General features: G+C 31.9%; 2 protein-coding genes across 2 annotated transcripts in view; both read right to left on the bottom strand.

Annotated features, from left to right (window-relative positions):
- The window catches only part of Hml (hemolectin), a 93,953-nt gene extending 86,328 nt beyond the window's left edge, over positions 1-7,625 (bottom strand). The window contains exons 1-3 of the mRNA XM_085958363.1: positions 7,392-7,625; positions 4,418-4,522; positions 2,326-2,648 (exon numbers count right to left, since the gene is read on the bottom strand). Of these exons, the coding sequence (XP_085814489.1) occupies positions 2,326-2,648; positions 4,418-4,522; positions 7,392-7,507 (544 nt within the window). The 5' untranslated portion in view covers positions 7,508-7,625. The remainder of the gene's footprint in view (positions 1-2,325; positions 2,649-4,417; positions 4,523-7,391) is intronic.
- An 11,422-nt stretch (positions 7,626-19,047) lies between these two features.
- LOC147064985 (glycoprotein-N-acetylgalactosamine 3-beta-galactosyltransferase 1-like) lies at positions 19,048-26,182 on the bottom strand. Its single transcript, XM_085957522.1, has 3 exons — positions 25,231-26,182; positions 23,685-23,869; positions 19,048-20,594 (listed from the first exon to the last, which is right to left on the bottom strand). Exons 1-3 carry the CDS (start codon positions 25,982-25,984, stop codon positions 20,205-20,207), a joined length of 1,329 nt encoding a protein of 442 aa, XP_085813648.1. The 5' UTR covers positions 25,985-26,182; the 3' UTR covers positions 19,048-20,204.
- Between the last annotated feature and the right edge of the window lie 1,112 nt (positions 26,183-27,294).

The following is a 27,294-nucleotide window of genomic DNA, read 5'->3' as shown; positions in this document are numbered from 1 at the left end:
GTTATCGCCGTTGTAATACGTTACAATGCAAATGATTAATTATTAACAAAACGTTTCTGAAATTAAAGAAATTATTATTTGCGGTCAGACTAATGCAGAATAAAAATGCAGATAATTGTTAATTAGAACCTTATCAAATTATGAAATAAATTAATATTATATGCATAATTATACTATACAGCCAAAAATATGTAATAAAGTGTTATAATATACAATACATTATAATATTATGCAATTTTATCCGTCACACAACTTATTTTAGAATTATAAATAAATTAGTATCATAATAGAACAGGATGGCCCACAACCATGACATCATTGCAAATAGTGCATTTTATCTAGTTTAAAATAGAGCCAAACGATAGCTCAGTATTGTTCAATATTATCTTTTATTTTGAATACGGCAAACAGGACTTTTTATGTTACTATGCTTATAATATTATGCAGTCACACAACTTATTTTAGAATTATAAATAGATCAATATCATAATAGAACAGGATGGACCACAACCATGACATCATTGCAAATAGTGCATTTTATCTAGTTTAAAATAGAGCCAAACGATAGCTCAGTATTGTTCAATATTATCTTTTATTTTGAATACGGCAAACAGGACTTTTTATGTTACTATGCTTATAATATTATGCAGTCACACAACTTATTTTAGAATTATAAATAGATCAATATCATAATAGAACAGGATGGCCCACAACCATGACATCATTGCAAATAGTGCATTTTATCTAGTTTAAAATAGAGCCAAACGATAGCTCAGTATTGTTCAATATTATCTTTTATTTTGAATACGGCAAACAGGACTTTTTATGTTACTATGCTTATAATATTATGCAGTCACACAACTTATTTTAGAATTATAAATAGATCAATATCATAATAGAACAGGATGGCCCACAACCATGACATCATTGCAAATAGTGCATTTTATCTAGTTTAAAATAGAGCCAAACGATAGCTCAGTATTGTTCAATATTATCTTTTATTTTGAATACGGCAAACAGGACTTTTTATGTTACTATGCTTATAATATTATGCAGTCACACAACTTATTTTAGAATTATAAATAGATCAATATCATAATAGAACAGGATGGCCCACAACCATGACATCATTGCAAATAGTGCATTTTATCTAGTTTAAAATAGAGCCAAACGATAGCTCAGTATTGTTCAATATTATCTTTTATTTTGAATACGGCAAACAGGACTTTTTATGTTACTATGCTTATAATATTATGCAGTCACACAACTTATTTTAGAATTATAAATAGATCAATATCATAATAGAACAGGATGGCCCACAACCATGACATCATTGCAAATAGTGCATTTTATCTAGTTTAAAATAGAGCCAAACGATAGCTCTGTATTGTTCAATATTATCTTTTATTTTAAATAGGGCAAACAGGACTTTTTATGTTATTATGGTTATAATTATGTAACAAGTATCATGAATATAAATTTATAAGAGACCTCAATAAACATAGAGCAGTTTATTATAATACTCCTCTATAGTTTAATTAATTACGGTTGAATTTACTTGGCAGTTGACAACAATATAATGTTAATGTTTTTGACCTGCCGAGAGATTCTACGACTAGCTTGAAACGTCGGAGAAAAAATTAGAAAGAGAAATATGCAATGAAATATAATATTACGTTAAGTAACTGTGATGACTATCAAGGTTAGTCTCTGTAATGGTGTGATAACTGAGACATCTATTGGCTAAAAAACTAACTACTAAAACAAGCTCCACGTACTGTAACATGTGAAAATATTTTTGGTGATTTTTCACCGTGACACAGTTCGCAGTGAGCTTTCTTATCGGAAAGAGATGACCGTATACTATACAGTCTCCAATTTTATTAGATTCAATATGAACATTAATTCAATTTTCATAGCTGATTTTGGCAAAATTCATGAATTCAATGAATGAAAACCTAAACTAACAAATAATCCAGTATATTATTGTCTATTTTCAAAATATGTTTGCTGCTGGCTTCCTGTAAAGTGTAAGCCAACAAGCAGCATGTTTTATTTAGACATGAATTTTATGTCAGTACTATACGACCCAATGAGGTTGGACGGTCTTTAATATACGGCCATATATTTCCAATACAACATTTCACGGTGAAATGTGATACAGCGAACTGCATACGTACAAGATAAAGATGACATTCTAACAATGCAAACTGGAGGTGGTATTACATAATATATGGGCACACATAGGATATGTTGGAGAAACAACAATGAAGCGCATATCTAGTCTTATACTTAGTAGTTTTATAAAACAATATATAATATTACCTCCTTTATATGTCTGCATGTATGAAGACTCATGGTTCGTGAAGGCTGCTGATTCGTGGCCACCACCAACACCTCCAAGCCCCATTCCTCCTCCCAGCCCCACTCCTCCTCCTAGCCCCATTCCTCCTAACCCTAACCCTAATCCTCCGCCATATCCACCACCCCCTACCCCTAAACCTCCCCCATATCCACCGGCCCCTACCCCTAACCCTCCCCCATATCCACCGGCCCCTACTCCTAACCCTCCCCCATATCCACCACCCCCTACGCCTAATCCTCCCCCATATCCTCCATCTCCTCCTCCTGTATACATGCTGTGACTCCTGAAAAAGCATATAAGTAAAAATGTTGGTTGTATTGTATGCATAAGTAAATTGAAACATTATTTAAATATTACATAATATATCAATAACGAATAGTTTAGCAATAGCAAAGTATAGTACATATTGTGTTGAACGCACGAGCAAGACTTAATGCGTAATAGTTACTAATGACATCTAGTATCTGTAAGAAATGATATAATTTTAACAAAATATTGTTAATAATTTCAGAAAAATTTAATTGGAAACTCTCAAAGATATTGAAGAATCCCTTTCTTCTGCCAACCTTTTGTGGTTTCCATATATAAATCGCTGAAGTGCCATTTCTCTATAGCAGTGGCGAAAGGTGGAGGTTGGCTATTAAGATCCAACATAAATAGTGCACACTAAACTTAGTCAGTTTGTTTTCATTGATCTGAGATTAAAATCGCACATAGTTTTTAAAATCCAATTAAACCCTGCGTAAGCCATAGATAATAGTCAAAAACTATGCCATTAAATCATGCAGAATTTTAGATAATTTACAAATATGATTTTGTAACATGTAACACTTAATTCAATGAAATCAATTTAATATGACTGAAAAAGTGTACACTATTTTTGTCGGATCTCCAAAGCCTAGAGTATATGATTTATAACTTCGCCCCCCGGCTCTAGGATGAAAATGATGTAATATAATATTCTAAAAATATTTTTTTTATATATATTATCTATTTTTTTATTTATTACTACATATATTAATACAAGTGAATATCATTTGATCCAATTTTATGCGATGTTATCAGGCAAAGAGGCGTATCAGTGTAGTAAAGAGTGCAAAAAAGTGCAAGGTTAGGTTATAAAACGTATACTCTACTATGATAGGTTGGTTTAGGCAGTGTTTAATTCAATTTTAAATACTAACCAGTACCATTTGCAATTTGTATTCTTAGTTATATGAAAATAAATAAATATGTATGACTGATAAAATTTAGTGTGCACTATTTATATCGGATCTTAGTGGACTCCGGACCTTTTTTAATTTTTACTTTCTCTATAGAAGGTTTTCTTCAAAATCTTTGGAAGCACCACATAAATTAGAAACTCTATTAAAATACATTCGCGGACATGTCGTCTATAGACGTCGTATTTCGTGAGATGTGATATGACAGGACGTTCATTGACGTTCTGTACTATGGAATGGAATACAGCACGACATTTATAGAAGTCGTATTTTGTATTAAAACAATATGTTCCCTGCTACTTGTGTCACGGTGCGAGCATATTTCCATTAGATACTATCGTATCTTAAGACTTAACTCATTTCTACATATTATCTAAATCAAAAATTTTAAAAATAAAATTTTTAATATGTGTCATATCACTAACATATTATTGTATCAGCTAACATGTGTCCGCGAACGTGTTAATATTAATTACAAAATAATCACAAAAAATACTAAAAAATTAGCTGCATCACAATGGTGAAACTTGAGTAGATATAAATAAAAAAGATTTCAAGTTAAAACCATATTTATTTTCTGAGCATATTCAATTTATTCTGAAATTTACAATGCAAGACCAATATGATAGAATACATTGCCACGAGTTACTTGGCGTTAGTATTTACTGTAGCTATATTATAACTTATAACACATCAATCACTATCTAAGTGTGTATTGTTATTTCTATTGTTTGCCTTGGTTCTATTGGCATTCTGCGACACTGATTGAGAGTTCACATAATTTTAAATTAGTCATTAATACACATTTCACGATTAAAAGTATTCTTACACAGTCTTAACTCCAGACTTGGTGGGGCTCAGAGCTTGCACATTCGCCCATTTGCCGGACTTTAAAAAATCAGGAATAGTCATCGGTATGCTTCTATCACCGAGTCTAAAACGAGAAAAAAGCAAATTATTTAATAGTCAGTTAAATTAAGGGCCAAACCACACTGGACGCCACGCGCGCCACTTTCAGTGCGCTTTGGCCCTAACAAGTAATAATTTAAGTTTACTTAATTAAAATAAATATGTTTGATAAATTTTGTGTCAGTCAGTTTCTTCTGTTGGACTATATATCATTGACCTGGGTTCTGTATTGTGCCATATACATATAATTAGATATTCAATTCTTTTTACTACATACACAAATTTCCTACATTAGTCAGTAAAGCGTTTGTCTCTGGTATAATGAAACTATGCTTAGCAGGTTCGAACCTATGGCTGTTAAAAATGCATGTTGCGTTGGATTCAGTGCAAAGACCCAATGGGTCAGGCGATTGGGCAACAATCAGTTATCATTAAAAACTTCCACTCTTTGGAGGCTCATATTATGCTAATTTACTTTATACGAAAAGTGGCTCTTTGAAGTCATAGAATTTCATATGAGATTTGATGCAAGATTTTGGTCATTTATGTGGCTTGTTAAATTCAGGTTTTGTCTGAATGCGGTATGCATATCCATCACCACGAAAACCGAGTCATATATAATATGAAGCGCCTAGTTTCAAATCCCCCTAAAACGATTTTTGAAAAAATTTGAGTTAGATAGATATGTATTTAGATGGATATTTCTGTTACCTATATGATGGCCAAAAATTGAACTTTAAAAACTGCTAAAAATCGTCGATACGTATGATCAAAAATTAGGGTAAATTTCAAAACCTGCTATAATGATTGGGTGTGCTTTTAAATACCTACCCCTAAAATGGATAAGCCAAAATACTCTTTAGAATGTACAAATTAAATAATAAATACATAAAGTTCACATATTTAATAGATATGAGTTTTTCTCAATTTTCTCAGCACTAACTAAAATCGTTTTAGGGGGTTTTGAAACTAGGCACTTCATATATATATATTTTTAGGAATCATTGTTAGCAATTCCTTGTACTGGAAAAAAACACAAATTGAAAAATAACATGGATTTTTTGCTGGCCACATTAATCTGAAGGCATGATGGTTGTGGAAGATGGGCACTATAATACCAACTACGTAAACGTGGGTGTAATAATGAGTTTAAATTAACTAATCAAAAATATTTCTTTAATATGAAAAAATACAGGTACTATAATAATTATATTACTGAAATCAATTAAATATATGGATTTTTCTCTGAATTTAATTAATAATAATTGGTAATTTCACAAAAGGTGTATCCAGTGATAGCTAGGGCCCGGATTTATATGCTAGTGCATGTTTGTTAGGGTGTATGCACAGCTATGAGAGTTGCACAGAAATCTGTTTTGAAAGACACAGAATCCAAAAATAAAATTTTATTGTGCATATAAATGCATATTTGAGACGTTAGAGCATATTTGAGACATTAGTGCATATTTCATAAATAAATGCATATTTTAGAGCTTTTGAATTTATAATTTTAGTTTTTTTAAATTATTTTATCGAAATATAACCAAGTTAGTCAGGAAGATAGTTTAGATGCACTTGCATTTTTAATGCCATCTCCGAGCTGTGGATTTATCAGTGAAAAAAGTGAAGTCAACTCGGGCACTATTATTTAAAGTTTGCCCAAGTGGACGTTGAGAGGTAGTTTTCCGCATATAAACAAAATACTGACAGATACCTATGCGGAAAAATTTAATATCAGAGCATAATATTGAAAAAAATAATGTATTTTTTTTCGGGCAAAAAACAGAAAATAGTATTTAGGAATAGTTAAGTGTGTCGTTTTTGTTTTTTAAGTTATGTTTGGTTTACGTTGCATTTATTATTCAATTATTTGTAGGTACTTGTGAAAAAACTATTTTGAAAATTGTAATTGATTAACTTTATATTTTTTGTTTGTGTTTTTTGTTCTGATATCGTATTATGTTGAAAAATTATTAACTAGTTATTCGATTTTTTATCAGTAATATTGGGTAAAGTGGGTATTTACAATTTTTTCCCACAAAAAATGACAATTTTCAACTGCATATTTCTTCGGTTTTAGTGCATATTTTATTGATATTTAGTGCATACGTGCATGCATATAATCATGTTTTTTGTTGCATACAAATCCGGGCCCTAGTGATAACTAATGGTTGTAAAACATGGTGCCTAACATAGACTGAAGAAAATAAATTGGAGCATGTTTAGAAAATGTAGCTTACAGAAGAATCATAAACTAGACATCCAAATTCTTTTGTTTTGTAACACTACAAAAAACCACCTAATTGCAGTAGTAAAAATGTATTGTGACCTCACCGGGAATCGAACCCGGATGAGAAGCTAGTGACTTACAAATTGTACTATGAGGGCTGCCGAACATGGACACCAAACCATAGGTAAATTCTATAAGGTGCAAAAACTGATAAGCAGGTCACATTAAGAGGCCATCTATAAACCGAAACCGTATGCGGTTTAGAACCGTATGCCATACTAAACTTATGATTTCTGGTCATGAAAATATAATATTTTCACTAAGTTTGTAAGTGTATGGTAATAAACAGATACGATCAAATGATTAGAATATACTTTGTTGAAATATATTTCCATGAACAGAAATCATAAGTTTAGTATGGCACACGGTTCTAAACTGCATACGGATTCAGTATATGGATGGCCTGTAAGGGGTTGCTTGATAAAAATGCTCCAAAGATCCCGATCAAGTTGGTACCGTAGCAGAAGCAACCTAGAGGAAGGCCAATAATTAGGTGGAGTGACTGTAGGGGGATAGAAGTCAGTGTCAGCTTCTGGAGGAATCATTGGATATAGTGCAGAGAAAGAACAAACAAAATATGATATGTAGCAAAAAATTGACTTACTCGGCGCCACCCTGCATCTGAATATTATGGCGCCCACCATAATTGTAGCTCTCAACGTGCAGCAAATGGGCAAGAAAGAATGTGCACAGAAATAGTCTTTTTTGGAAACCTAACATTTTTGCAATAACAGAATCCAGATAACTGGACGAGAAGTAAGTTTAGAATCTACTACTCGAAAAACATCGTGAACACGGAAGAATGGTACACTAGTCTCGCAGAGGTCTCCTAAACAATGAAGAATTTTGTCCACGTGTTTTGCTTAAATGAACTGTTCGTGACAGGGGCGAATCAGAAAAATAACAAAATATATACACAAAATTTTGTACAGCATCATTATAATCATTTATGCCGTAGTTTCGTTAGAAAAACATTGACTTAGCTATTAAAAGTTCTTGCAAATCATGATTAAAAAAACAAGCAACATTTTAAACAATAAATAAATAAATATATTTGACTGTAGTCGCTCTCTAACTATTGTAAAATTACGCTGCTTTTACACGTCTTCTAACAACAAACATCCTACGTAATTTTTCTGGACGTAACCACATAATATACACCAAATGAGGTTTTAAATTTTTCACAGTACTTATAGACTTCTTTAAGACTGAAAATTGCTCAGAAGCCAGATTCGATTAAGACCGAGTGTGGAACGGGGCAGGTTGGTTTGGAGGGGTATTTGTGTGTGTTGGTTGCATACTGCCCATTGAATGTTTTACGGAATATCAAAAATTATGTATGCGTTAAACCTATGTGTAATTAATTAGAAGCCTATCTTAAATGGCAGGCACGACCAATGCATCGATCGCAGGATGGATTTTGATCGATCGCATATTAATTGAGTTGTGAAAATGTAAAAAACATGTTCATTCAGTTGTAATATAATTTCATTTATTTATTTATATAACCAGTTTATGTGAAAGTCATATTCAAATTAAGCATGAGGAAGCCCAAATGACCTCATCGTATCACTTCATTCGTATTGCATCACTCACGGTCTATCGTAAGAGTGAGAGAATGGAAAGATGTGAATCCTCGTGCTTTAAACTGAGGCGTAGTCCCCTTACAGTCATGGCATAGTAGGTGAATAGTTCAACGATGAGGGCAATGGGTGCCCAAAAGAAAAGAATAGTGCCTCATTGTCTTCAGCCAAATATAATACGTTTGTTTAAGTTGAATAAGGACAATGGAAGACTGCATTTGGATATACTGCTATGGTAAACCAATGTAAACACCACATTGGCGAAGGGTGGAGGTAGGCTGTTAAGATCCGCCATAAATGGTGCACACTAAACTTTGTCAGTCATACATATTTGTTTTCATTGAAATAAGACTACATTTTACAAATGGTTAGTTGTTTTAAAAATTCAATTAAACCCTGTGAAAACCAAGCCATAATAATTAATAGTCAAAAAATACTCATTTATCTATAAAATAACCAAAATTATGCAATTAAATCATACATAGCTTTGGATATTTTATAGAGAGAATAATATTTTTATCTATTATAGTTTGGTTAAGCAGGGCTTAATTAATTTATAAAAATGAACCAACAAGATGTGTAATATGTATTCTCAATTCAATGTAATCAAATAAGTATGAATGAAAAAGTGTGCACAATTTTGTCGTATCCCCCAAAATATACGAAAACTATTATGGATTGGTTTAGGCAGGGTTTAATTGATTTTTGAAAACTAACCAATACCATCTGTAAATTATTGTAGTATTAGTTCAATAAAAACAAATATGTATGACTAAAAAAGTTTAATGTGCACTATTTATGGCAGTCCCCCAGCAAATCATTCGGAGGTATTAACGCATATCAGCAAAGTTATTGCTGATAATAACTATGTTTTATTAAAACAGTTTGGCCCTGGTTCATCTCATTTTATCGGACTAATTAAAATTTTCAAGTCGGGACACAAGCGCAGTTGGGCTAATCAGAAACAGGAACAACTTACGCAGTCTGATTGTTAGGTACGAGAACTTTTATCGGGTGAGATAAATTATTATTCCGGTAGGATGTGAAAGTGGTTTCAATCATTAAATGGATATAAAATGCATTCAAATATTTCATGTCAAGGACATCCTCTTATTATCATTCAATTACATTTTTAATTATTGTTATCACTGCGTTATGACAGAAAGTGAAAACAATATAATTAAATACATACATTACTCGCAGCATATGTGAAAAACTATTTTACCTAAATTTATACAGTATATACTATCACGCCCTGGGTCGCAGGTTCGAAGTCTGTCAGGGTATGGACCTAATAGGTTGAGCAAGTGCCTTTTGACCATGTCCGATCCTAATAAGAGCATATGGGCCTCCACAGGGTGGATTTGTATTAACAGACTTTGTTTTTACGAGAAACGGATGTCAGCCACTTGCTCAACCTATTATGCCGGGTCCATACTCTGACTTCACCATTCACCTTCAGCATTAAAGTATTTTTTAAAAGATAATAGATTTTATAATATATTTAACATAACATAATTGGTTTTTCTACATCGTCCAGAGCATTCTAATTTACCCAATATTATTTTTTTTACAGAATATCCCAGCAAAATTTCAGGAATTGAGGCAATGGAAAAAAGGGTAATTACTTATTTCGTCCATGTCCACTCCTTCGTTGGAAGATATGTGGGTCTATTCTATACTTATCGACCGCTAAAATGATAAATATTATCAAACTTAGGGTAGGTTTGTATCAAAGTATTAGCACTTATTGTAAAAATAAGAATATGATGTTAGTAATTGTTGCAATAAGTGCTAAATTTTAACAGCAGCAAGAGAGGTGCTCATTTTGTAAAACCGTATATTTTTTTTAAATTTTAAAATAATATAGGTATAAAATCAGACTGACAATATTTTAAATTTCAATTTTTGAAGGTATGCTCCACACAATTGCAGGTTCTTCACCATGTGGGCATCACACAAAGAGGTATCAATGTGTCACCAGATTTGATGGATATCCACAAGAACTTGTATCGGACATTGATTTTTCGTTTCGTTGATTACTTCTTGACAATTAACGAGTTGTTTTATATTTGTGTATAATTATTGTATGTTATAAGTCCATATGCATGCAATAAGTCCATACTTGTTTTTATAATAACTCCTTGATTATGTTGTAAAGCATGATAAAATTCACTTAAGGTGACGCATCAGTGAAACGCCAAATAATTTTCAACTGTACGTGTGACGAAATTTTGGACTCGCTGCCATTCAGTGAGAGAATGTTGACCCAGGAACACGTCACTTTGCTGCGTGATGGCGACGGGTCAATTAATTCTAAAATCGTGTAAAGATGACTAAAAACGTTACCCATTTACTTTAAAAAGAAAACATGTCAATGAATATATTATTATTGTTACTAATAGAACAATAAACAGAACATAAAATGGACGTATGTTGGATTTATATGACAAATAATATTTCGTTTGACAGGCGTCATTTTCACCCGCCACCCGCAATCCGCGCATCGCCTAGCAACGATCTTTTTAGACCGTGCCTCAACTAATGCATGGCCTTAAGAGTACTTATATTATCATTACACAAAATATCCATTTATTTTGGTTGTAATTTTAGTTCAGAAAAAGGATAAAATGAAAATTTTGACTTCCCTTTTTGCAACATTTTGCCAAACTGGACTTAAGAATCTTTGAAACTATACGACTCATATGTCTTCTTATATTCCAATACTCTTAAATTCATACCACCGCACATCCAGTATCTGCCACAAGCATCTGTTCCTGAAGCTTAGTATACGGTTGTTCGGAGTCTTCATAAGGTGCCATGACTCTCTACTATGAAGCAGCACCGTCAAAAGGGTGGCATTCAGTATTAACCAATATAGCTGTTAAGTATTTAAAGTTGTCGACAGTCAATGTTTTGTGAGTCGCTTATCAGGAGGAAATCGCGATTGGGACAGGTTCTATTGTACAAACCTTTGGTTTTCTTCACGTTAATCTTTAAACTGACGCAAAACGAATTGTTAAGGAATCTGTTGATTGTCTCTTGAATGTCATCCATCATGTCCAAAAACACCTCCTTTATTATTACTTCCTGTAAACAGACTTTTGCTCAAAGATATTGAAACAAACGTTCTTATCTTAATATGTATGTTTCTAAGATTTTATAAAATGTTACATTCTTAAAACATGTGTCAATTCAGTCTTGAATAAAAAAATACATGTATTTATTAATTAAGAAAGTTAATATTAGATGTTTGAAGTTATACAACTGGTGTATTTGGGAAATATTCATGCTTTAGTCCTAAAATTATTATTCTCCATATTATTTTATTATTTACACACCAGTCGTGGAATTTCACTTTAATAGAAAAATAAAACCACAAGATATAACAGTTCATAATTTATTAATGATTACAATTAGAAAGGCACTTTTGGACAATTGAAATAATATCTATAAACTATTAGGAGAAATTACAAATTATTAACAATTACAAACAAAAACAGGCTTTTAAATATAATGTTTATCAGATTATTTGTGTGCGTAGGCTTAGCATACGTTTTCAAATATCGTTATCGTAACTTTGCCTTTTGGTTCTGATTAGAATGTTCAACAAAAAAAAAACATTTATTTCAAACAAGGTCATGACACTGGGATCCAGAAATAATACTCAAATATCTATAGCGCCCCATTTTTGCCATTAATCAACTGACGATTCATATTTCCTTTTGGAGCAATTCAACTCTAAATCAAATGCTGTCTTCGAGTAAACGCCACACTAAGAATCTCATCTAAGGCTATTAGCAGAGACGACCACTAACCACAAGCACTTGTGATTGCCACACATTGTGCATTGCATTTCTCATACTGTGTGAATGACATAATTGTACACACAGCGTCACTGTGTCGAACACATCTAACTTGTTTATTTCAGATAATTGAGGTCGTAACTATATACCTACACATAAAGATCATAATGTAAAGTAACTTTAAACATCTTGAATATTTTAAAACTGTTAGAAATCCTTTGAGGATATCAAATGTTTTATGAAATTAAACTTATCTATTGTCTTGATACTAGTTTATAAAGATTAATATACAACTAAATTGCAGTCAATATACATCATGGGGTTATATACTGCCAAAAGCTTAATTGTAATTCTAAGTCAGAGTTATTGCAATTTGCAAAAGTTTGACATCTTCTATAAAATCAATCTTAACATAAACGTGATTGATATCTAATTGTTTAAATAGACTGGAGTATAGTTAATTGCTTCGGTGTGTTGTAATCTAAGAATTATATACAACAAATTTTATTTAATAAGAAATCAAATAGTTATAAACTTTTTTCTGATCGAACATGGAAAAATTTGCAGTGATAATCTTCTATCAATAAAATGAGTACTTGAAAAAACTTGGTTGAGTTGACCTAAATGCATATATTTGATGGCTAACTGAAAAAACTTAATGTTTGGACTTAACAACATTTGGCAGTTCCCCCATGACATATAGACCATACCATAAAAAATATAATCGATGTTAGAAGATAATAATATTGCATGATGCATTTGTAGATCAAGTAGCTAATTAAGTTTTGTCCGTTTAAAATATGATTGTTATTGGTGCAATCGCGAAAACGGTAATCTCAAAAGAACAGTAATCTATACTTTTCTTTCTCTTTATTTGTTTCTTTTTAGTTATCGAGAATTGATTTTATTTTGTGATATTGAATAATAAAATGGTCAGTTAATTATCTCGAAAAATAAATGGACCACACCAATGTTTTTTTGAACTTTTTCTACGTGGAACTAACCACAGGAAATCTATCGGTTTAGTTTTAAGATTGATAGCATCTTTAACAAATAAGTTAGTATATTTTCAAAGAAGATATTTTTTTGAAGGTGGAAACTTCACTAAATTGGTACCAAATATGCAGTCCATAAGATGTGTAATAAACGGACAGACAATTAAAGTTTATTATGTAGAATACATTTAATATTTTTATTAGCAATAAGTTGTCATTTATAAGTCACTTATTTTGGATATGTTGCTTGATCTACATAAAATGTATAACACAGTTTAGTAATAATTAACAAATATTACACAGCAAAATTTATTATAAACTATTTCATTATAAAAAAGTGAGATATAACCTTTATATCAGTAGGGCGAATTCATCGATTCTTAATTGCTTACAGTCCGATTGTGTCAATAATGCTTTCGATAACTTTGAACATACATCATCTTCAAAGCGAAAAATACAGTTTATATTTAAAACACGCTATTATAATATGCTCTACGCTATTGCAAAGTCAATATAATTACATTGCATACCAGTGACATCTGGTTCATCACAATAAACTTTAAAGTTATAACAAGTTATAATTAACCGATGTTTTTTTTACAAAGTTTCACTGAAAACCTAGTCTACGTAATTATTACGATATGCTAGCATTTTCATTTTGCTTGTTTTATTTAGTTAGTGGCAGTGGCGAAGGGTGGAGGTAGACTGTTAAGATTCGACATAAGTTTAGTGTACACTATTTATATCGGATCTTAGCAGCCTACCTCCACCTGTTATAAGTCCATTCAAGATTCTATCTAGCTTCATTATTTAATTTTACATATTTAGTTATCTGAAATCAGATAATGGTATCAAATCAAATTCTATACAGTTCTAATAACAATGAAGTCTAAACGTTTTGGTCTGTCTTAATATAAACACAATCTAAGCCGGCAATAGACATAACTGCATATTTGAGGTCATATAACCTCCACATAGAGAAGTGTCAGTTTATGCATATGAAAATAAAATATATGACTCGTTCAGACATGCGCAATTCTCTGCTACACGTGTTCAGTTATACCTACGCAAGTATACAATATAGAAATTAAAACACTCTCATGCCGCTTGCACTAGTGCAATATTATCATACAAACTATTGTACAAAAAAATACTCCGCTCAAGTATACAGTTACGTTTGCGCCAGGCTTAATAATTAAGTATAATTCTATGTTAGGGACATCAATTTAGAATTGAGCTTCACTAATTTTAGGAATGGATGAAATATATTTTAAATATACATTTTACTATCAGCAAAACCATTGAGTAAAATATAATTTTATTAAGACTTATTTAAGGTAATTTTTTTATAAATGGACGGAGTTTTTGAATTTTCATATTATCAACAACACAAATAACGTTAATTTTTAAATTTACCACGATATCAAAATACTGAGATCCAAAAATGTAAATTCAATGAGATTTAAAATGATATCAATATTAATGTGTGAGAATAATCCCACATTAATATCAACACTAAAAGTTATCAATACTTACCTACATTGGTAATTTCGAGGTTCCACAAAGCTCTTCCATTTGGTCAACCCAAACTATTGAAATATAGATATTTGATTTGTATACAATTTAAAATTTCATTTTTTTTCTCAGTTTACAGGGAGAAATGAAACGTTCAGACCATTCTAACAGTTGTCATAAATTGACCGATGATCAAAGAATTATAAATAGTATTTAGAGTTAATGTAAACATTTTTTTGTTTTATTATGTTGATCCCTATGTAGACGCACCATTTCTTAGGGACGGAGACAAGTTAACCCTTTGAAGACAGATTAAAATGGGAAAAATGTTGGACCACCAGCCAGATTTAATTTTGTAGTAAATTTTACAAGAGTTTACTAAAACAGCCACAACTTTTACATATGATTAATTTTATTAATGAGCGTGTAGTGTAGGTAAATTTGTAGGGTTTCAAGAAATCTCTGAATGTAAAAAATAGAACATTTTTAGCAAGGAAAAGTAGCATCAAATTGACGCCGATTGTCCAGAATCACTTAGTCAACTATTGGCGCCGATTGTCTCCAATGGGTTAAACGGACAAGGCTCAGTGAGTAGACCTCAACTTAGATCGTTGGACTGAAAAAAAATCAAATGGAAACCTCAGGGATAAAGCGGTGAAGGGAAATTGCGGTAGATATTTCATAGAGGATGGTATGAATAATGATTTACATCAAGATCTTGTCAGATATATTATAAGACAAATAGAATTCATGGAATAATTACTTGTTCATATAAAATGAAATATAAATTTAAAAAATCGTCAAGCATTTTTTTAATTGTTATCTTATAAACAACCATAATATTAAAAAGAGAAAAAATTTACTGTCAGATTGTTAAAAAGCATCTGTATAATATATTATAAAATTATAATTTTATCAAACATACATAATTTGAAAACACTTCTGAGAAATATATAACCACTAGAAAAATCTTGCTGGGTGTCTTATATATTTCTCAGTGGGTCACAAGGCGTCTATCGATGGATAAAGTGATAATTATTATCACTTTATCATATTTATGTATTGAGGCAGTTAATTGTTACGATAGGTTAACTGTCTAAACTGTCAAAACTATCTACCTCGCTCTAAAAATTAACACAGCCAAGAGCTGTTAAAACAGCACTTTTTAACTGCTCAATACATAGATATGATAAACTACCGTCGATAGCCGCCTTGTGCATAGAAAAGCTTCGCAGAATTGTTTTCAAATTATGCATGTTTAATAAAAGAATGTAACATTCTTAAATTTGTGAATTATTCATTGAATAAAAAATAGTTTATTAATATATTTTTTGATTTAATACATACAATTTGATATATTATATGTAATTTATTTATCTATGTCAATAAGGAGAATGTTTCATAATATTAATACAGTAAAACCCCATTAATAAGAACACTGTTAATTCAAAATTCGCCGTAAATCCAAATTTATGCGAAAATACGTAAAATCTATTTATGTACCTATCTATAGCGATTTTAAATAATTTTACAAAATTGGAACAAAAATGCTTTTTTGTGTTTCACTGTCTTTCGCCATACATTTTGTATTCCGTAATTCGATTTTCTGTCCAGTCGATTTCAAATGAACTATAGATTTACAATACTATCTTATAGTGATAAGTTAATAATTAGAAAAATACTATACATATTGTTGTCAGTCTTTTACAATGGAAATGTTTTTAAAACTCACAACAAACAAATTAAAAATTGAAAGAGAAACTAAGTAAACTATACATATACCTACTCTGCATTATAATTACTAAGCACAATGGTAGTATCTACAATTTAAGCCAAGTAGGAGAAATCATGACATAATGTTTATAAACCGTCATAATTTCGATACATAATTGCAGTGATATTGCCTTCATAAAACCTATCTCTTTAAAGACTTATAACTCATTTTTACATCTAAATACTCTTTTTGTGTAGAATTCCGCAATTAAGATGGAATGTAATAGGTACTACAGACATCTGGTGACAGAATTACAAGACATGCGATTAATTATTACAACTTACAACTTAATTACAGGAAATATAATAAGTTGCATTATAAAACGAGTCCTTTTGTAGTAGTGCGCCGGGATATGGGGTATTGTAAGTATTCTAGACAATTTTAATTTGGATCGCTGTTTGAATTAAAATAATTACATTATACTATATTTGTCTTGATTTATCTGTCAGTAACACAGCGCAACACACATACGCTCCCACTCTGTCGGCGCATTGAACAAATGAACGCATTGACAATAATTTTGACAGGTGGCATTGCCACCTAGTATTCTCTTTTGGTTATATAATCTTATAACATACTAAAAAAAACCCGCAATATAGAGCAGATGGATTAAATATTAAAAAATATATATTTGAAATACCTACTTACATTAAAACTATGATCAATTTAAAAAAAAATAGTAATAAGTTATTTAAATTGGAAATTTAATTAATTAAAGGTAATTTTTCAGTAAATTGTATTTAATTCCGTCACTAGATGTCCCTAGTTCCCCTTAACACTCAAACACATTTTAGGATTGTATTTACATTAATTATTTCACATGTACCAATATGATAGGCAATGTTTAATATCTAAATTGTATACTGCCAATTACTATAAAACAATACTGAACATTACACTACTGCACAACACAAAAATCGACAACCTAGAACATCATTATATTCAATTATAATCCTAATTAATCAGTTTTCTATCCTAACTTTTATATACCTAACTATTTGTTTTAATGATTTAGGTTTTACTTTTCGACCCTGTCAAAGGCAAAATCCAGATTTTAGATCCAGCAAGTAAAACCGTTTCCTACGGGATAGTACACAACCCTCATCAATTAGAATTTAAATTGAATATCTATCAAGCACCCTCAGTCGATAGTGTGTTACTCCATAATAATCAACACAATATACTTATAGTATAAAATAAGTCATATTAATAGTTCATGACAAAATAAAAAATTTAAATGCATTATATTTCAAAATAAATAATACTATTTAGTATCTTTTACTAATAAAATTTAATAAGATTCTTCCTCAACAAACAAAAAAGCAATATGTATGTCAAAACAATTAAACAGTGTTATGCATTAAGGTATGGAACACAGACAGTTAGGCAAAGCCTCTGGTAGGTAAAGACATCGCCTTAAACAAGCTTCACTTATATACTATACATTTTTTTTAGAATGTTGCTTCATCGATAAATACATAACAAAGTCCAATTATTCATACTGTGACATAGCATAATATAAAAGTTTGGCTACCTATTATATCATAATTATTATGTTTTTTCAAACAGACACTTTAATATTTACAAAATACACGAAATCTAAGGCACCCTTAAAAGTTGATTTGGAATTAGTGAAGCAGTAATTTTATTATTGAATTCCTCAAAATTAGTGAAATAAAAATTATCACATACATAATATTGTGTATGTAAATAAATACATATTTAAGTAACATCATATGTGTCGCTGGCTGAGTTTCAAAACCCGCTATAACACTTTTTCATTATGTTGAGAAAATCAATAAAAACTTTTTGAACTAAAAAGGTTCTTGAATGTTTCAGTAGTGTTATATTTGATGGACACATTGATTTTGTTTCATAAATGGCAGTTAATCGTAGCGGATTTTGAAAGAGGCGATAAAATTTTCATGTAGAGATTTTATTAACGAATCCAATGATATATATATCTTAATTAATTCAAAAAACAGTTATAACGGGTTTTGAAATTTAGCGACACATATGTTTTATAATAATATATTAATACTGGTGGGCAGTTCGCACACAAAAACTCGACACAGTGTAAAATTCTGAATTCATAAAAGCCAACCTAATTGATTACCATCACGATATTACATGCAGACACATATTATTTTGTTTATTGAACAAATGGTAATAGTGTCAATATTTGCATTCGAAAGCAATGAACAATTATACCCCCTTTAGACGTGCATGGATTTACTGCTTACAGTGAGTAATTCAGACGCGTCCAAACTTTTTAGATTCATGCATGCAATCTTGCCTACTGCAGGATAATACAAGCTTACACGTACATCTTCTTGTTATGACCGCGATATACGCACTATTGCTGGCAGTGAATCCATGCACAAGTACGGGCGCTATTAAACTACACAGAGAATCTGTTATTTTGTGTCAACAATCATGATTTAAATCTCTGTACATTAGTGCATTAAGTTACATGTATTCTGTCAACTAAATTATGTACGATTGCGTCGGGTTTGAATGTGCAAGCCTGCTTAAATTAAATAAAACATTATATATATTTTTTTTATAATGAAAAATGCTTCAATACAATGATTTTGTTGCCATAACCAGTTGAAACGCCAAAATTGGCCAAAAGTAAAGATTTTTAATCTTCTTCCAGACGAAGCCTAATGGTATCCTAATAGATATCGGTAAATCAAGTTCAAAGCAGCAAACCATTACAGTAAAAGATAAATGTGGAAATAACTATAAAATAAGTAGGGCAAAATTAGATGCCTTATAGAGAACACTTTATTATTTTAAAATATACCTAATTACCATAGATCGATGATAGATATAAAATATTGCAAACAAGGAAGACAGAAAATAAATTTATGTTTATGTTCTTCATTTAAAATACGCAAATATATCATAAATAAAAAAAAAAACAAAATACTATAGATATCATATTGTGAAACTAATAATAAACAAAGATGTTGGACTATACTAGAAGGAGCCTTATAAACTTTTAGTATTACATCATTTGATAACATTTATGAAACGTTTCAAGTGCAGTTGAAATGAGCGAAAGAAAAATTAATATAAGTCAAAACAATGCAGTATTGTATTAGTCAGCAGTTGTCATTTGGGACGTACATGCGATTTTATGATTGTTTATTTAAATATATTTAGATATGGCACAAAAAGAAGAAGAGTTAATGTGGAACTGCTGTATTTTGCCAAATATCTATGATCAACAATTGACACAATAAGTCTTTTCCATGTATATCTATATATCATATCTATAAGCTACATTTGTACTATATTATGAATGCTTTAGTTCCAGAACAAGTTAAAGATGTTTCATATTCGAAACGATCAATGTCAAAAAAGTCCATTCGTAACAAATAGCTGCACAAGTGAATCTACAATTGTGGCTTTTGACAGATGTGCGCAATTCGATAATACATGGTATAAAGATCGCTACAAATGAATCTGTAATGTGAAATGACTTCCATTTTAAATCCCAATTTTCAACTCCACTTTCATTATATATTTAGGATCCATCTAGTAGAGAAAGTTTTAAAGTTTTACACTAGTTGCGAATATGTTAATTTAAAATAAGAAATTCATTGCATATTAGAAATGATTCGAGACTAATTAATAGCTGCATAAAAATCATATGTTCGAGAAAAATATAACTATAATTTTTATCAAATACTAAGTACAGTTCATTATAAATGTTGTCTATTTATAGTTATCACATTACTTCAGTGCATTGTTTACCTTTTCAGGATTCCTTTTACCCGAGTAACTGGTGAGCATGTCGACCAAGACCTCCGGCATGTTGGTAGGGTTGAACATCTTATCGGGCCCGCCCACGTTGGGTTTCATCTTGGAGATTCGGTAATATTCCAATCCCGCCCCTCCCGTTCCTGGGAAGGCGGTCACGTTGTCGAACTTGATGTACCATAGGCGTTCGTATTCGGAGGCTGATGAGTTGAGAGGGCGGCCTTGCTCTTGGAGAAACGATTGCCAGACTTCCGACTCCGGTATTGCGGTAGGCGCTGGCCTGTTGCCGTGGGAACCTCCCACAAACACTCGCATCGTATGTATCATGTAATGGTATTTGTAGATCTCCGTCGAGCTAAGAACCTGTGAAAATAAAATAATATTAAGTATGTATTTTATTGCAGACTAGCTAATGCCCACGACTTTGTCAATGTGAAGTACGGAAACAGAAACTAGACAGACATACACAATGTAAAAAGATTCGTGGTATTAATTATTTAATTTTTAGCTGCTTAATCTACAATCAACAATGTAGTCTATAAGCTGTGCAAGTTTCATCAATATTGGTCCAGGAGTTATAATCATTTATTTTTACAATTCGGCCCCTTAAGAGTCAAAGAAACCTATCTTAATTTTTAACAATTTTGAGTTACATATGGTACTGGACATTAAATGACATGTTATGTTAAGTGACAAAGAAACTTATCAAAGAATTCAATGGATAAAAGATAAGTCAATGTATATCTCCCGCAAACACGTTCTTGTTAATGTCTGTGTAATGTAAATTTACTTGTGTTTGGGTCTCCTGTAAAGTAGAGAAAAATGAAATGTGTTTCTTTGACTCTAAGGGAATTGCAAATATACAATGCAAAGACTTGACAAAACTAGTCTAAGTATATAAAAGTAAATTTGAAAGGAGGATACTAAGACTTATGATTAAAATAGCTCCTGTAAGTCATTTTGCGTTGTATTCATTTGTAGCAAACTACAAACTGTTGTATTATTATTACTGTGCAGGGATTTCAACATAATTCTAGTCACAGAATCAGTCATTTCTATGATTATTTTGTTTTTTGACTGTTTAATAAATTTACTCCACAATCCTATATGGATTTGGGCCGTCATGAAGAGGTTTCTTAACAGAATTTTGTTTTACGAGAAATGGATGTTAGTCAACTGCTGAGCCTATTAGGTCCAAACACACATCGAAAACATGTGATTTTTTTTCCAGACTTGGATTTCGCCTACCTATAATATTACAATCCTGGCGCATACCCACTTGGCAATCGTACTGTACGATTTTTTTTTTAAATATAAATAACCCTGCCCTTGCTTTTTCATACAAGCTGGTTGGGAGGATTAGTTGCATTGATGTGTGGCTAATTATTATGTTCCTCCATTTATATCTTTAATTTGCTTTATGGCCAGAATTAAATATTTTGTGTAGTGTTCTTGTGTTGTTCTATTGCTTAGTACTTCGTGAGGCTTTTGGAGGTCAATTTCATGGTTACGCTGTCCACAGAAAGACTTTGAGGACCTACTATTACACACAGAGGTTCGGTGGTTATCAAACAATAATATTGTTGTTGCAGTTTGGGACAGTATCATACCATATTTTATGAGTAACAAACAATAAAATTTTGAAAAGAGATAGCTGGTGCTAAGTGTGTCAGATCTTAATCATTTGAAAAAAGAGTCACAGGTCAAAAAAGTTTGGGAAACACTAGTCAGCGACTAACGTAATCCAAACTGTCCATATTGTAATCCAAACAGGAGAGGGGGAAAAGGAGGACATTATAAACGCCAATTTCCTGAATTTAAACATGTATTTGTAGAAATAACCCACCTTCAGAAACATGAATTCGTCAGGAAACAAAATTAAGTTACTAATACAAACAAATGTATATTTCTATTAAAATTAAAAACAGCATTAACATCTTTGTAAACATTTCATAATGTAAATAATATACAACACTTAGGTATACCTACATCAGATTTTTTGTATGCCTTCATTTTACAGTACTACTTATCTGCGCTGAGATAGTAATACACTTTAAACTAAATGCTGTTTAGTTGAGTGAAAAACAAACAGGGTTATCAGATCACGTTTCATTGTTATGATTAGATATCATAAAATCAAGTGTAAAGACCTGAGTGCAATAGAAATAATGCAGTTGTACATATGAATCACTATCGTAAAATGCACCACTGCACTCTCGCACCTGTTATTATTTGCTTAGCTTTAGCAAATAGGGATAATGATCTCTCTTAAAAAAGCCTGGGTGAATATGAATCGGTCATACACCTGAGAGTTCATGCAGTATCCAATAAAATATGTTTACAAATTTCAGATAATTTTTAATATAAAATTAATTTATATCAAAGGGCTTCTTAACCTATGGGCCATGACCCAAAATAAAATTGACTTTCAATATAATCATACAGTAAACTTTCAAATGTATAAACATCAACAAAATTTTGGAGGGAAAGCCTTAATGGAATTTTCAATTTGCCAGAAGAGTTGAGCAGAAAATTTTTGGAAGAACTCTAATAAATAAATTTTCGTAGTTCATATTAAGAATTTAATTTTTATTTGATCGCGAAACTACTGAAACTATTACCCTTATCTGGATTGCGCCTCAATAAGGTTGAGCAACGTGTAGAATTTCAATTTTCTAGTCTGCCATTGTGGGCCATTTATATCCTTGCGTTGAATCATGCACACATTGAAAAAACAACATGTGAGTTTGCATTTTATGCGTCTAATAAGATAAAGTAATTGTAAGCACAGTCACACATTGAGAATCATCTCGACTGGGATATAGTGATAAATCAAATCTGGGCGTAATATTGCATCTTTTTTCGGTGCGTATAGGCGATGCCATGCCGGGATAGTGATGTCACGTGGCTAACCAAAATGGATGATGAAGTGCGACATTGTGGTATTGTAAAATTTGTTGCTTGTGACGCCATCTGTTTTTTTCAAACACAAGTTTAGATATGCGAACCGTCAAACACATTTCTAAAACGATTACTTTCTAAATGTGTATGAGTTTTTTAAAAGGTTTTGGGAGAAATGGTTCCATGGTCTGGATCCAATAAATACATGAATTTTCCAGACTTGGGATTCTAATCCGTGTACGACAACTTCAGAAGTGGACATTTAACCACTTATCTGTCACCCTAAAAGTATAGTTTTTTTTTTAAACCGTATCCGATCGTAAGAAGATCATTATAGGCCTCCACAGAGTAGAGGTTGTATTAAAAGATTTTGCAGAAAAAAATAGATGTTAGCCACATGCTCAACCTATTAGGTCCATCCATACTCACATTGAAAAAGTGAATTTTCTAGACCCGGGATTCAAACCCGGGAGCCAAGACATTATAAGCCTGACACGTAACTGTTCAGCCATCGTGGGTGATTAAAGTATGATATAAAAAACATAAACTTACGGGAAAAGTGATAATTGTAGGACCGCAGCATTTGACAGGATACAGCGCTCTGGTGTAGTAGTTGGCGAAGCGGTTCATGGATCCTGGGAACATCATCTTATCGAGATCGTAGCCGAGAAACAGAGTATGACCGTACTTGTCTCTGGTGTCCACCGGGTAAATGCCCATGGCACGGAGATGTTTTGCTGCAAGAGAGACAGTAAAATTATAAACAAAAATATTTTGAATGAGATGGAAAATTGATACATCTTAATAAACCCACCATCCAGCTAGTCTCGTACTGACACCCGCTCTTAATTGTGTATATCCTGAGCCACAAAAACGACGGGAAAGAAATGTCTACAGTTTTAAGCGTCGGAATGTCTCCATAAAAACCAAACATATTCAGACTTAGGTTGTATTATTGTGGGGACATGATTACTTGAAAATTACCCTGATTCTTCTTTAACCCAATGACAGACACAAGCGCGGTATACTTGAACAATTTTTTTGAAATTATACTTCTTTAGGCGCGTTTGGGAAATCAAATCAGAGTGTATTTTTGGTGTGTGACATGTAACACATAATTAATTTTTTCACACGAAAAAAAAACGCACTCGATTGGATTTGAACCACCGATTGTTCGGTTATCAGCCAAACGCACTACCTTTACGCCACAGTATGATAACGCAATCATGACGATTATACAGTATAATATTATGGTTTAGAATCGTTCTGTTGCCTAGGCAGCGAATTTATTATTGTCGGCCATTTGCAATTCCTTACGTAAACTAACTATTAAATATCAGAGTGACAGTTGGTACTTTAAAAATAAAAACAACGAGAACTCATTATATAATTTAGTAATATAAGTTAAAGTGTATAGAAATAAAACAGTGTTCCAATAAGTGGTCCTTTTTCTTGAGTGTGTAATTTAACAAGATAATTAAGAGCTAGTCGAAGAATCTAGGTTATCACACATTTTGTTTTTGTTTTGTTACGCCAAAGAAGTATAACTTCTAACGCGTGTACATAAGTACACACACCGATTTTTTGTACAAGTCAGTCAATGGTCAGACAAAGTTTAACATGCACTATTTTTGTCAAATTTTAACAGCCTACCTCCACCCTTCGCCATTGCTGCTATTGCTTCAATTTTCAACCTGCATTTTGGCACACAATTCTTAGAATATTTAAAATCTGCAGTCCAATTTCATAAGAATTTTTTTCTCACTTCAGAGTGTGAAGGAACGTATTTAGGGTATATTAAACCTGAATAATTGGTACTTAATCTTTGTAAAAAAGATATTTGTGCCATTATGTTGGCCTTTATTTCTCACTATACAAATCAAAATTTAATGACAATTGACAATGAATTTCAACATTTTGCAATGTGTATTTGTCATGTTATAATATATTTAATAATGATATTAGTGTGTACCTACTTCGTTAATATTATATTAAATACTTATTAAGTAGGTAGATTATTATCTCAAATTAATTTTTTCCCCAATCAATAAATCCTAATACAGTATCTACCTAAATTTTATTAAGCAAAAATACAAACCAAGATAGAGGTCTTCCTGCTTGAAGTACTTCCCTCCGGCGATACATTTGTCGGTGTTCGGAAACTTATCGACAAAACTTTTCATGGCACCTCGGCTCAAAGCAAACCCTGCTAGAGCGATGTTATAATCCACCCCCCAGAAGTTGATGGGGTGGCCCAAGTAATGCCCTTGAGACGCATTCAACGGGGCCACCAAATACCTCAGATTTTCAGGCACGACGAACATGTCATCTTTGACGAAAATTGCCCACTTAATTCCGGAATGTTCCGTCATAATCTTGCGTATAATGTCACACAGAAGATGGAAGGAAGACGTTGCGCTGGATTTTATTATCGGCAGACTTATTTTATCACTCTCAACATGGTTGGTGTAAAACATTATTTGATTGCAAGATTTCGACCATGTGTCGTTGATTGCTCTAGCATTTTTAACATTAGTCGTATAAACAACGCAAATTATTGGCACTTCCTCAAACAGCATGTCGGATTCGATAATATTCGAAGGCGCCTTGACGTATCTGAGCTCGTCGTCACTTAAAATTTCACTCTTCAGCCTTGCACTTTCAAACCACTTTTTGTACTCTGGAAAATTAGGTTTTATCACCATTACTTCGACATGGTCGTCTGTATTAAAGTAATTATATTCACTTTGTAAATATATACTTTTGTGCGTGGTGTATAGCACGACAAACAGCGCAACTCCGACGAAGAACCCAATGAAAAATGTGCGAATTGCCCAAAATTCAGGTGCCATTGTCGTTTATTGTATATTTTATGTTTCTGAATATTATCTTCCAACACATTCCTCGCGACGATTGCGAATGACCCCACTTCACGCGTCGATGCTTTCACATTGAAGAAACACTCTTTAAATACCTACTAAACTTCGAAAACAAACAAAGAGTAATCCAAGTAAACTTTGTAAAAGTCAAAAAGTTTGAAGTTTCTTGTTACAATGTGTTACAAGTTAGCAAATAACGAGTATTGCCATAAATATATTTTAAAATAACAGAATTAGAAAACATCTAAATAAAAAATAAAATAAAAAAAAACCAATATTGAAATAACTTTTTTGCAAAATACACCATTAGCGAAAGTTAAAAAAATATGTATGTTGATTATATGCTGTCATCACGAATGGGGATTGTATATTTTAAATATTTTTCAATTTCTACTTTTTTCATCGAAATTTACCACTAGTTGTAACAGTCTACTTGTCTTTATCTATTGCAACATGACATAAAGTTTTTAAAATTTTCCACTAGATGGCGCTTTACTCTTTAGATTTTTAATTAGGTATTTTATTCTATTTGAATAGACAGCCACATAAAGCGTCGAATCTTCTTCCAGATGGACCATACCATTGACGTCTAGGCACAGTATCAACCAAGCAAACTTAGAATTTTATTCAAATTGTCTGCAAGTTTGTTAGGTAACTAGGTAGGTACCTGCACAAAAATGTTAAATTTACACTAATCAACACCATCTATAAATTGTAGTCTTATTTCAATGAAAACAAATACGTATGACTGACAAAGTTAAGTGTGCACTATTTATAGGGGATCATAATAGCCTATCTCACCCTTCGCCACTGCTATTAGGTCATGGGTCAAATACCACACGTAGACAAATTCTAATATTGTCTTCCAAACAATATGTATATGTATTTAAATCCAGAGCATGAATCTCTGGTTTAAACCAATAGTAAACTACTATTCCTTGTACAAGAATTTTGTCATTATCATTCTCAAAGAAGCCAACCCACAGTTCAATAGTAGGTCATCATTATCAATCCACTGCCAGATTTAGGCATCTCTAGCTGCCTGCATTCCTCTCAGTGCTTAGTATTTCGACCCTTTGTATTTTTTTTCAGCTGAACAAAGTTCCTCGCTGTATATTAAATACCTCGTATGTGGTGATTTTGATGAAAGATACCACGTGATGCGCATTTTTTCTCTACCATAATGTATATCACTTGTGGAAAGATCAAATAAAAAATTAAATCACCAAATAAAATCGATATAAAATAATTAATACTATGTGAGAGCATCCAAAATCATGCAC

Source organism: Rhyacophila brunnea, unplaced genomic scaffold (genome assembly GCF_057557595.1).
Source record: "Rhyacophila brunnea isolate RB1 unplaced genomic scaffold, BYU_Rbru_1.0 scaffold_7, whole genome shotgun sequence".
In the NCBI taxonomy this organism is placed as follows: Eukaryota; Metazoa; Arthropoda; class Insecta; order Trichoptera; family Rhyacophilidae; genus Rhyacophila; species Rhyacophila brunnea.
The sequence above is the reverse complement of the archived record's forward strand: the minus strand, read 5'-3'. Positions and strand labels throughout refer to the sequence as shown.